This window comes from Diplotaxodon limnothrissa, linkage group LG17 (assembly GCF_057381915.1).
Source record: "Diplotaxodon limnothrissa isolate DT_005_m linkage group LG17, D_limnothrissa_male_GT1.1, whole genome shotgun sequence".
NCBI classification, from domain to species: Eukaryota; Metazoa; Chordata; class Actinopteri; order Cichliformes; family Cichlidae; genus Diplotaxodon; species Diplotaxodon limnothrissa.
In genome coordinates, this window is record NC_140612.1 from 38,931,097 (window position 1) to 38,943,500 (window position 12,404).

General features: G+C 37.5%; 1 protein-coding gene across 1 annotated transcript; it reads right to left on the minus strand.

Annotated features, from left to right (window-relative positions):
• Positions 1–1,076: 1,076 nt before the first annotated feature.
• Positions 1,077–2,185, minus strand: LOC146615425 (uncharacterized). The gene is made up of 4 exons (XM_085375560.1): positions 2,120–2,185; positions 1,708–2,029; positions 1,481–1,608; positions 1,077–1,367 (listed from the first exon to the last, which is right to left on the minus strand). The coding sequence occupies exons 1-4, from the start codon at positions 2,183–2,185 to the stop codon at positions 1,077–1,079; spliced, it is 807 nt and encodes a 268-aa protein (XP_085231686.1).
• Positions 2,186–12,404: the final 10,219 nt, after the last annotated feature.

The following is a 12,404-nucleotide window of genomic DNA, read 5'->3' on the forward strand; positions in this document are numbered from 1 at the left end:
GATGTTTTAGGAAACACTTATTTAATTCACTTCTTCACCAAGAACAAGAAATGGACTTGAATAAAGTTCCTGTCCTCAGAGGACACTAAAAACATTTGTCCATGCAGTATGACCTTGTGGAGGAAGTCACCACACCTCCCTCTGCTGGCTGGATTTATTACACCCATTCGTGGGCTGTCATTAACCATTTGTTGGCAGCTTTCTGCAGTCAGTGTTGCTAAAGGTCACCTAAAAAGTAAAACCTAAAAGGGCACCGACAGCTTGTCACGATTTCTAATGAAAACACATCATGCAGTACACAAATATCAACAAAATATTTTACCAGTATGCAAATGAATGGGGCCAAAAGACACTAATTAAATAACCACAGCGCTTTCTTACTTTATGTACACAGTATTTTGTTGGTTTAATTTTCATTACCATCAACCAAACTTTGTCACTCACACGTTAGTCAACACCACAGCTGAAGCTGCAGTAAATCTGGTGATTTTCTTTTTCTCTCTTTAAAAAGTTGTGAAAAGAATCAGTTCAGTGTATTATGATGTATTCCACTATTAATGTTCATGCTCAGAGCTTAAATAGCATAACTGCAGCATTTTCTTTTCTGCGTCACATACACAGTAAAAAACCAAGTGTAAATTTTACACTTAGGGAGTTAATTTTAACTCTGCTTCAGATAACATTTGGTCCCACTCAAAATTAGAGTTAAATTTACTCTATGGCCAGTGTTAACTTTTCAGTGTTAATTGTACTCAATTTAGTGTCAAAATTAACAACAAAATGTGTAAAAATATTTAACACTGAGGGTTATTCACACTGTTCAGAGTAATTTGATTACACTTTATAGAGCTATTTTTACTCCAAATTTAGTTTAATAATAACACTCTGATGTGTATATATCATTTTTATTTCTCTGTAGTGTGATTTTTTTTCATATTCATCTTATGATGCTATATTACTAAATAACTGTGATCTATCCTACATTATGGAAATAACAAATATACAGGTTAAAGTAACAGCATTTATTATGTTTCTCATTTCAGTGTCATTTAATTAACGTAACAAACCTTTACAATTCACAGTTCTATGATGCTCACTAGAGAAAGCAATATGACATTTCCCCAATGTCGTAGTTGCAGAAAAGTAAAAAAGTTTGTCAGGGATGAACTGTATGATGTACCAAAGACATAATGGGCCCTAAAGAGTTCATCAAGGGCTCCTACAGAACCTGTCGCATTACATGGAAGTGCATGCTTCTCAATCACAATGAAGGTGTGAATGCTGCTTCTTGTGGATCCCTGAGTAAGAAGGTAGGGCTGACTGCTTCGGGTGATGTTGTCTAGATGCTGCTGTACACTGGTTCCAGCCTACAACAACACATTAAACAACAGTATTAAGTGACTATCCTCTGACAGTAGATTAGCTCAACTCACTGTCCATGAAAATAGAGGTGATGGAAAGTATATTTTAAACAACATACCTTTGGGAATTTGATGAGGTTATTGACAGCTTGAGATGCAGACATCTTTCCTGGTCTCTTTCGCCCTTGTGCAGATGGTGGTAGCAGATGTAGCAGCAGCAAGATAGTAGACAAGTCACTGTCCCAGCCTACAGACGAATAAATAAAGAATTATTCCAAAAATACATTGAATTGACAGAATTACCTATATAACCAACAATGGCAAATAAAAACAGTCACAATCATACCATTCTCAACTTCAGTACCTGACTCAGCATTGCACATTAACTCCAAGAGCTCTGAGGTGGGGACAAGTCCATGACTTTCCTTTACAACCTTTGCTTTGAGATTGGTGAGCCACCTCTCCAAGAATTTGCTCCCAGTGACCTCACAAAACAGGAGTCGGAAATCTTGTTCTATCAGTACATCAGTATCATTTAAATGATAAGTGAACTTACTTTTGGGAGATTTGCAAACTGAGACGCTTCTTTCCTCCACAGCTTTTCGTTGAATGGTCTTCAACCGCCATGCAATGTATCCTGAACTGCTCTCTGGATCGTAGTAATGTTTCTATGTAATTAAATAAATGAAGAAGGACTATGTTATCAACATTTCTGAGGGCAATTATGTATTTAATGTTGAAAAGTTCCCTTTACTTACATATCCATGTTGTGAATATGGGTCTTCCAGATATGGAGACAGAGCAACAATGCCCTGCGCATACATCACTCTTACGCTTTTAGGGGGAGATGTCCTAGTGTATAAATTCAATAATTGGCATTAAACATCACAATTAAAAATAATACAATGTTTAAAATGTTTCTTTATATCTTACATTTTTGATTCTTACCCATGTCATTCTGTCATCTCAGCCTCAAGTATGTTTCTCATCCGTCTTCTGGTTGCATCTCTCAGAGATTTGGTTTTTGCGTACTCTTAAACCTTTCTATAAAATAGAAACATTACTTAATATTACTTAACATGTCATTAACATTGCTATCAGTTAATTTACACAAAATACATATTTCTTACTAAATAATGAGCAAAACTCTAAAGTAGTGTATGCCTTTGGCATTTGCTTAAAATAATATAAACCAGTAAAGTTAACTTTATGGTAATGTTACCCACTTTTTCTGAAAGTATGTTCGCTTATGTAAGCTAATTAGCGATTATTAGCTTACTGATAAACGGCAATTTAGTTGTTCAAACTGTGCGATTTGACATGTGACAATGATATTATTTAGACAGCATTTAGAAGAAATACATAGTTAAAATGTTTTAGGTTCATATTAACGCAGTGAGAAGATAACAAACATCTAAACTTTTAGCAACTGCTAGCATGTAGCTACTGGAATGCCATTAAAGCACAGCGTCTTACCAGTAGTTTTCTTGGTGACTGTGGTACCTACTACTTTCTGATCATTAAGAAGCTCTTAGCTTCTCACCAAGCTTCTTAATGATGGTATTGTAGTCCATTTCAGCCAAGTTTAAAGTCCCTGACAGCCAATCGTGGAACTCAGAATTCTGGCTGGGTTGTAGTGGATCAAACTACTGATTTCACTCAGTGACATGCAGGTCAGTTTATACCTTTTCTTTAATGTGTTTTTTTTTTTTGTTCTGGATTTTTGGTTGGTATTCTGTCTCTCTTCATTATAATTATACAATAAAAAAAAGAGAGGCTTTATTTCCATTTGTTTGGAAGTGAGCAAGCTTATAAATTCATAAATAAATTCAGCAGGGGATAAACAATAATTCCCAATTTATCACAGCATAAACCAAACCCACTAAAATCCCCAAACCAACTTTTGCCACAGAGCTCCTCTGTTATCCATGCATGATTAAGGCCATGCCAAAACGGACTAGCTGACATTCTCCTTCATTATAATGAACATGACACATTCACCATCATGCTGCCAGAAAAAAAACCTCACCAGAATATCAAATATGTATTAATCCATGACCAAAAATAGTCCTTCAAATGTCCTTTTTCTTTGTTTTTCTTTCTTTTCTTGTTCTTAAAAACTGCAGCACCCAGCTGTTACAGGAAGGCTTTCAATGCTAATACAGGTTAAAAAATAAAGTGTGGACTCTGATTTGCGCTGTAACTTTGCATGCATGAGTGTTTTGCACAGAAAAAAATAATTTATATACAGTATTATGTACTAAAGTAGTCTTCAGGAGTCGTTCTCCAGATGTCTTGAAAAAGCCCACCTTTGAAAGATGGCTGTTCTATTTTCTGTCAAAATGATCCCACACTGCTTCAATAATGTCGTTCCAACGAGCAACACCTGCAGTTGTGTGCTTTGTGTTTACATTTAAATAAGTGTATTTATGTCAATTCTCTTGGTAAGATTATCGTGGTAGTGCTTCTTTGGACATATCTGGTTGTTTGTCATGTTGGCCTTGTCTCACTTTGACATCAATTTATGCTCCTCTATTTGTAAAAATGTTGTTAAAAATAAATACATTTTATCTCAGGTTGTTCTTCTGTTTGCTTGGGACTTGTGGCCGATGGATGCCTTTAATGATGTTTCTTGGTCACCTCTAGAGGGGGCATAACACAAACAACTGTAAGATTTGTCAGTGGAGTCAGTCAAGAATCACATATTTGCTTGGCCTTGATTATTCTTCCTTTGGCTGAGATTTCTGAGGTTTAGTTATGATATAGATTTTGCTGTGTGAGCAATGACAGAAACCTACTTTTTCTTTAAACTTACACTACATAAAAGTCTGTGGGATGGCTGTCTGATGTATACATTACCTGACTTTACAGGGTTTGAGACAGAAAATATGGGATGAGCTTGTAAAATGTGCAAGAGAAGCATTAATGAATTAAAAATGCTCTCAAACCATTTGTGTGTTCCTTAGTTAACTTACAAAATGGTAAAACTCTGCCTATATTAGCTGTTAAACCAGTTTAAATTTACACATAGTAAATTTAAACAAGTACAGCGGTCCCTCGTTTATCGCGAGAGTTACGTTCTAAAAATAACCCGCGATAGGTGAAATATACGAAGTAGCCAGCTTTATTTTTTAGAGTTATTATAGATGTTTTAAGGCTGTAAAACCTCTCACTACACATTTTATACAATTTTCTCAGACAGGCATGAACATTTTCACACTTTTCTCTCTTGTTTAAACTCTCAAAGTTCAAACCTTCGCAGAAAAATAAGTCCAGTATTATAGAATGAAACCAAAGATCAAACCCTGTTTTAGGTCCAGAACATGGGAATAGAGCAGCTGCCAGAGAATTCAACATTAGTTAATCAATGGTACGAAAGTAGAGGAAGCTGAGTAAAGTTTGACTTATCTGACTGTTTTGTTTCGCTTAATGCACCTTATAATCCCGAAAAGTAACTTCTACCTTCCTTTAGCATGTCCAGAAGTCCAACTTTTTGTGCGATGGTTATCATCTTCCTCTGCCTTTTGGGAGCTACCGCAGGCGCCTTTGACGGTGCAAAATGTTTCGTCGACATTGTTGTGTTTGTTGGGGAGAAAACTGACAAACATACAGTGCAGCACTTCAGAGTCACACTGCTAGCGATCAAAGAGTTATGTACATTTGACAAGCTGAACGCATTCTGTACTGGACAGAAGACATGGCAGTAGACTGATTGACTATGGTTGTCAGTTTTGGCCGGCGGTCATAGGTTCTGTCCAATAATATGACGCGAGACTGGAGTAAAAGACATCCATGGTTTGGCACTTTATTAAAGAAGGAGCATGATAACAGCACAAACACTAACCACAACTAAACAAAATGGCTTCCTTTTATACTCTACCTTTTCCAGGTGAGCATCCGGAATAGCCCAAGTATGGGGGTTAACTAATCAAAATGAACACATAACCCTCCACACAAACAAACATACAATAACATTAAAGCACATCACAAACATATACATATTTCCAACACATACTATAAACAAACCAATAACATAAGCTTCACCCATTTCTATCTAAATTAAAACCCTCTTTATCCATACTCCCTAACCTGGCACACTGGTCTGCCCCAAGAGCTCTTAAACAGGTGATTGAGCCGCTTTCACTCTTTTGCTCCACATCCTGCAAGAAGCAACTAGGACAGGTGAGTACCTTTACAAGTTCTCATTTCGCATATATTTAGGTTATTGATAAATGATTAACTGCAAGCAGCTCTAACTTTGGCTCTTCTCCGACACAGGTAGGATGGCCAGTCCCACTGTCTCTTTTCTGTTACAAGCTGTCAATTTAATCGTATGTCAAATAACCTAATAAAAGACTCCATAAGAACTAATGTGTTTTCTTTATTACCCCATTTTAAATTCCCAATCCAACAATTTATTATTAACAATACCAACCAGGTAATGGAACCCCTGGTCTCCATTACAATGGTCTACAGCCAATCAGGACTCAGAAAACAATGCGCTGTTAAAAAAAACAAAAAACAAGCAAAGTTGCACAAAAAAATCCACGAAACAGCGAGGCCGCGAAAGGTGAACCGTGTTATAGCGAAGGACCGCTGTAGGTGTTTAAGAAAACTGCATGTAATCTTCTGCAAAATCCACAGTCACACAATGAGGCATCTAGAGGTCTGTACACGTGACAGAGAAAACAATGATTTTGATATAGCTCGCAGCTTTTGCCAAACATGAAAGACTTTTGAAAATAAGCATTTTGATAGTTTTCAAAGCGCTCAAGAAGCAAAACTGGTAAAAACCACTGTTAGATCATTCAAAGCTTCCCCCTCTGAAGCCTCTGAAATATTTAGCTCAAAATGGACACAAAGTGTTTTGTGAGGTTTTGGATTAAGGCCAGAATGGTGCAGCACTGGGGACAGTTTATTTGCTTTTCATAAAGTCAGAATCAAATCTAAAGTCTCCACTGGTTCAACGTTGTATTTGAAACCACCATAATTGAAGTTTATGTTACTTTAAATAAGGGTCCATGATTAGTGTTTTCATGTCGTCTGGTGATCTCTGGTAAGAAAACAGACTGCAGGGCCCAGAGCTAAAGTTGTTGTGTAATCCCTGGAGAGCTGAGTAATGAGCATGGACTTCAGTCAGCCTTTAGTTCTGTTGCTCCTGAAACACTGACTGCAACAATAGCCTGTATATCACAAATGGATGCACGTTTTAGATGTTAACTAAAATGAAGTTGTGTAGTTTAAAAGTTTAAAATATTTAATTGCTATACTTACCGTAGCTATATCACAAATTGAATTTCTTCAACAGGTTTAGCCTTGTGCTGCCTCCTCCACCACCACACACCCTACACTATCCTCACTGGTCTCTCTAATCCCCAGTCACAGACGGCTGGCTACCACAGTCTGAAATAGGATAAGATGCTGGTATTATAGAAAACACGCTGTCTAGTTCCTATACCAAACATGCTGACACCATCTGAGTTTAAGAAACTATCAATCAGTTACTCTCACATTGTATGTGATCAAAGTGCTGGAGAGACTCCAGGTGAAAACATCTCCTGAACCCTTCTCATTTTTTTATACAGAGCAAATCGGTGAATGAATGAAGCAGCCATCCTTATTTATTTTAGGTAGTAACAGCTGCACGATCCAGGTCACCTTCTTTGAGTTCTTAAGTGTATTTTACTAGGTGGGACCACATCCTCGTTTTAAAGTTGACAGTATTTGTAGTAGCTAATGGCTGATGGCATGAGTATGAATTGCAGTTGCGGTTTGAGGAAGGCCTCAGAGGGGAATGGTGATGGCTCCTGGCTAAACTATCTCCAATTAACACAAGAGAGAGAAGCAGAAGGAAACATCAGGAAACACATGGATGAACCATCTCATGGATCACTGACTACCAGACAGACAGACTGCACTGTGTGAGATTGGGCTGTTTGATTTGGTGATGTGCAGTTCAGGAGCTACACGGGGAACTGTGGTGTCTCCATTCCTGTTCACCTTGCACACCTCAGACTTTAAGACTCGTACCACTGACAGAAATGAGCAAGGCACTAGTGTGGTTGACGAGTTGACAATGACATTGTTTTTTTTTTTTTTTATCTGTAACGTTATTAGCTCATCCAGCAGGCATGTCCATCTTTTAGATACAGTCTGTGGTTTAAAACTACAGAGAATGTGAAAAGCTAGATGAATTAATGACATAAACTGAAGTTATACACACGCCGTTTTTAATCGATCCTTTCCCCCCTTTTTGTTCCGATTTGATCTAAAATTGTGCTTTCGTTTGTTTTCACGTGTTTTTACACACTTATTACGAATTTTAATTTCATGCACAGAAAAATAAGATATTCATCCAACAATTAACTTGTGTAAGTTATAAATCAACAAATCCATTTTTGGATCACATATTTAAATGTGTTCATTCTATGTAAAATCCCATGTGGAAAAGGAACAACGGAGGTTTGTGTTTCATGTGTTTTATATCCTCTTGCATTTAAATGACCTGAGAACAAGTAGATGAATGGATGGATGAATAGATGGATGGATGGGTGAATTTAGTGTTAGAGGTAACGGGGCTCTTGATATATTTTCTGGAATGGATAACCCATCATTTGACCAAATGCACTGAATGATGCACTTGGCTCATTTTTAGGTATTCTCTCTCAGTGCCCCATCCAATGACCTCTGGCTGCTTATGGACTTTGAAAATATAATGAGCACCCTCTCGAGCAAACTAAATGCCAGGATCACCTGAGCTGCACTTTAGATTCATTTAATTTGCCGTGGAAAAAATGCACAAAGATGAATTAAAATGACCCCAAAATTGAAAGTAATAAATGTAATGAGAAAATGCCCAAAGAAAAGCAGAACAGAAAAATTCTGTTAAGTTCACAGAATAGAGCCATATCTGTACTTTGAACAAAACTAATTATGATGTGACTGGTTGCATAAAGGTAACATGTTGCTGTTTGGCAGGTTTGGTTTTTGATCATTTGATTATAGACAAAGGCATGAAATTGACAATGTCTCATTGCAGCTTGAAGAGACGACTGATGAAATCACTTGAGATAATCTCTCGAAACATTTAGAAGAAGAACATGCAAAACCTGCAAAAATTGAAAAAGGAATGTTTTTCATTATTCATTGCATCTTTAAAGTTTCATTGAGCCTTTGCTGTTAAATGTCATCTTTACACGTGCCAAGTCAGTGCTACCATATGTAGAAGCGTCACTGTGCTCCTTTCAGATTAATCCTGTGGATTGAGGTCAAATGACCCAGATCGGGTGTGTTTGATGTCGGCCGTTTTGTAGACACAAGAACATTTTAGAGAAAGACTAAAACCCTCACATCACAGAAAAAACAAAGGTCCCTGTATGCAGTAAATCAACCCTCCACTAATTTCAAATTTCAACTTGAGTTATTTAGTCATGTCTTACGTTCTTCTTTTTAGAATAATGGAATTCCACAAAAAACTATATATTATTTGATATAAACTTTTACAGATTATTCATAAACTGACATTTTTGGATTCCTTCCTCAGATTTTGGGTATATTTTTGAGGCTTTTCATCAGTACCAACACTTCCACTCCCCTCAGTAGTGACAGATATCAGCTTCTTCAGACACTGCCATTTTTAATGCCCATTGACTCTGGAACTGTTTTTCTATTGTCTCTTCAATTTGATCCACTAGTGTTGCTGATTTCAAGACCTTTGCATGCAAATTTTCTGCAGTGAGCATACTTTTGTAACGTTTTGGGATTTTGTAAGATTGTCTCTCTTACAGGCTGCACAGAAAAATGAAGGGAACACTAAAACAGCTTCTAGGAGCCTGGTGAAAGCAATGTTAAAGTTAAAAATTTTTACTGATACAGAGCAAAATGTTTTAACAAAAGTTCAAATCTGAAATCACAGACCAAGCCTGTTCAGTTGTGTTCATATATGCCTGACAGCCCCTGAGCATGTTTCTGATGAGACAGTGGACGGTGTCCTGGGGAATCTCCCAGAATATTTGGCAGGGTTGACACACTGAGGCCTTTCCCTTAGAGAGAGAGAGCAAAGAGTTCAGTCATTTGGGAGGGTTTTAGAGTAGAGCCGTTATTGGTCCACATTGAAAGGAGGAACCATCTCAACTACCCCTGCAATCTGGCCCCCGGATAAGAGCAAGAAACTCCGGTTACACGAGGCCAGGCATTGCCCTTTGTTGGGAATCCAGGGCCCACTGCATCAGCATAAACTCTCGATGATGGATTCCATCCCAGCACCGTTGAGTACTTTACGGTGGCACCGACCTGTGAGCACTAAATGCCACCCTCATGGATTCTGTATCTGACAGTTTATTTGAATCAGGCACCTGAGTAGCCTGCTGGAGGCCATATTGTAGGTCTCTGGCAGTGCTCCCCCTGTTCCCCCCACAGTTATTACAGTTTGAAAATGTTAAGCTTTAGTTTAGCGTCTATTAGTTTGAGTCTTAGTTTTAGGCTTTAATGATTATTTTTGTATGCAGGGAATATATCAGAGGCAAAATAGTACAGGTATTACAATAAAAACACACAACCTTTTGAACGCAGTTGACTCAAAGTGTTGCAGACGTCCAAAGTCTCAATAAATATATCTGTCAAAGCCTCATCAGGCAAGTTTTAATACATGTTTTATTTATGTATTTATTTATACCAAATTAATTAAATCATTTCAGTCCAAAATTCAAAATTTTATTTGTATTTTAGTTAACAATTTTAAAAAATATATATATAATTTTAGTTTTTAGTTTAGTTGTAGTTAACTGTAATAACCTTGGCTCCTCCTCACACCAAAGAGCAGAGAATGGTCCTGCTGGTGGTGACAGTAGGACAATAATGGTACATCTGATCAAACATCTTCCAGTTTCAAACTACCTGCAGGAACACAGCATTTAAACACACATCTGTGATGTATTTTATTTGTCTGCTAATTTGAAATCCAAAGGTTTGTACATATGTTTAATTATCTGTGTGTGCACTGCACTGAGCAGAGGGTGAGGACTTGGCAGTGCCTGCAAGACTGTTGGGCACATGACTGCCACCTCCCTTATCACGGCCACCACAGACTGCTTTTCTTTACAATCCTTCAAAGGGCCAGAAACTTAGTCAGTTGACAGTTCTCAAAGAAGATCAGCCATAGAGTCAATTGGAATCTATTTGTTCTAGATGTTAGTAAAACTATACAAATCTAACAAATTAACTTTTCAATCATCACTATTTCTGAATACCAGTATGTGCATCATAGGTTAGTACTTACTGTGCTATATCATCATTTTCGAATGCTTGCTTACAGTCAGCTTAAGTTGTATCAGGTAACATCAGGTAGTTTTAAATGTTAAACCATACAGTGGTAAATGGTAAGATAATGAACTGTGCTCATTTGTGTCTTTTTTAAATGATCTGTTCCCAAACTTTCTGTCAGGTCCCTTTCATCACTGCAATTTTTAAAAAAGCCAACCAAACCTAAAAACCACTGTATGCTGTAACTTCTGTTATTGGCTCTACAGTTCACCTGTTGTCATTTTCATTTGCACCTTCATTCAAATGGACATGCATGAGCTTTCTTTTTTAAAATTTTATTTTTAGGATGTAGAGCTCTTCTCTTCCTCATTCCATGTCTCCTCCATCAAAGTGACCTTTAGACTGACACAATCTGTAAGTCTTAAGAAGTCAAAGTCCCAATTCCTAAAATGCGTCTGAAGGAAAGAGGGCGCACTGGTGTTATCCTTAGCAAAACTCTTTTCAGCACTACCAGTTATAAAAGAGGCGTGACTTGCAAATGTAAATGTATAAGTAATAATTATATAAAATGATTTAACATTTCTGTTACCGGTGGTAGAACAATCCAAATATCGATAGTAGCAATACTGATGGTGTTGGTGTTGAATTGATCCAAGCACGATAGGATCAATACTTTGTTTCTGTCCCACTGAATTGTGTTAAGTAAATTATTTTAGGGGGAATTAAAAAATATACCTCACGCATTCATTCTGAAAAATGCCGCCTGCATCCTTTTGTGATGTCATGTCTATTTTATTTGTAGCCTGTAGCAGTTTGAACAACAGAGGTTCACCCGAAGTGTTTTAGAGACATGTACATTTACATTCCAGAGCTTCAAAGAAACAAAACCCTGTTTTAGAATACATGAATAACTGGAAGGAGTGTTTTATTCTTTGTTGTGTTGTCTATTGTGGATTTAGTGGTCATTAAAATGTGTTCAGAAACTGATGACAACTCATGTAATAAGTCCTGCCACTCTGATCTCCCCAACACAAGCTGCTTATGATGGTTATCAGTATTGGTACTGGCAATACTTACTTCAGTACTTGGCATAGATCATGCCAATATTTGCAGTAACCCACAGCACTACTCTTATCCTTCTTTGTGTGTGTGTTTGTAATAAACACACAAAAATGTATAACATCCTCATTTTTTCCTTACATTACAAAGAGGAAATATAATTAAAGCTAAATTCATAACAATGCCAAGCTCATCTGACAGAGATTAAAGTGCAGCAGTAGACCAGACAGACATTTTCAGAAGCAATCCATATGAATTTAATATAATTAAATTATAACTAATTATTAATTATAATTAATTATTAAAATATTATATAACTATTAAATTATTATATTAAAGACATGTACTTTGTTTAAACGCTTAAAACGCCAGAATCTATTGTCTTTTTCTCCGCTGTGGTGTTTCCACGCCACTCCAAATCAGGGTCTAGGGATGGTGACAAAAAACAAAAAAGCTGGGCTGCTCGGATCACGATCTAAAACGGAGACGGGGCAGGCAGCGCCGCCCTCTGTGGTGCGCAACAGCTCAACGTCAGGCAGCGGCTCACTCAGGAAATTCAAATAGCGATCTGTCCACAACACAGCCGCACGCATCTTTATGCTCCAAGGTCATCGCAGCCGGCAGCCCGCGGAGGACACGCACGCACAGCCTCCTTCAGAAGGTAAAGTAACATCCAGTGGCCGGTTGTCATTGACTGCAGTGAAGGACGCGCCGACGTTGCCG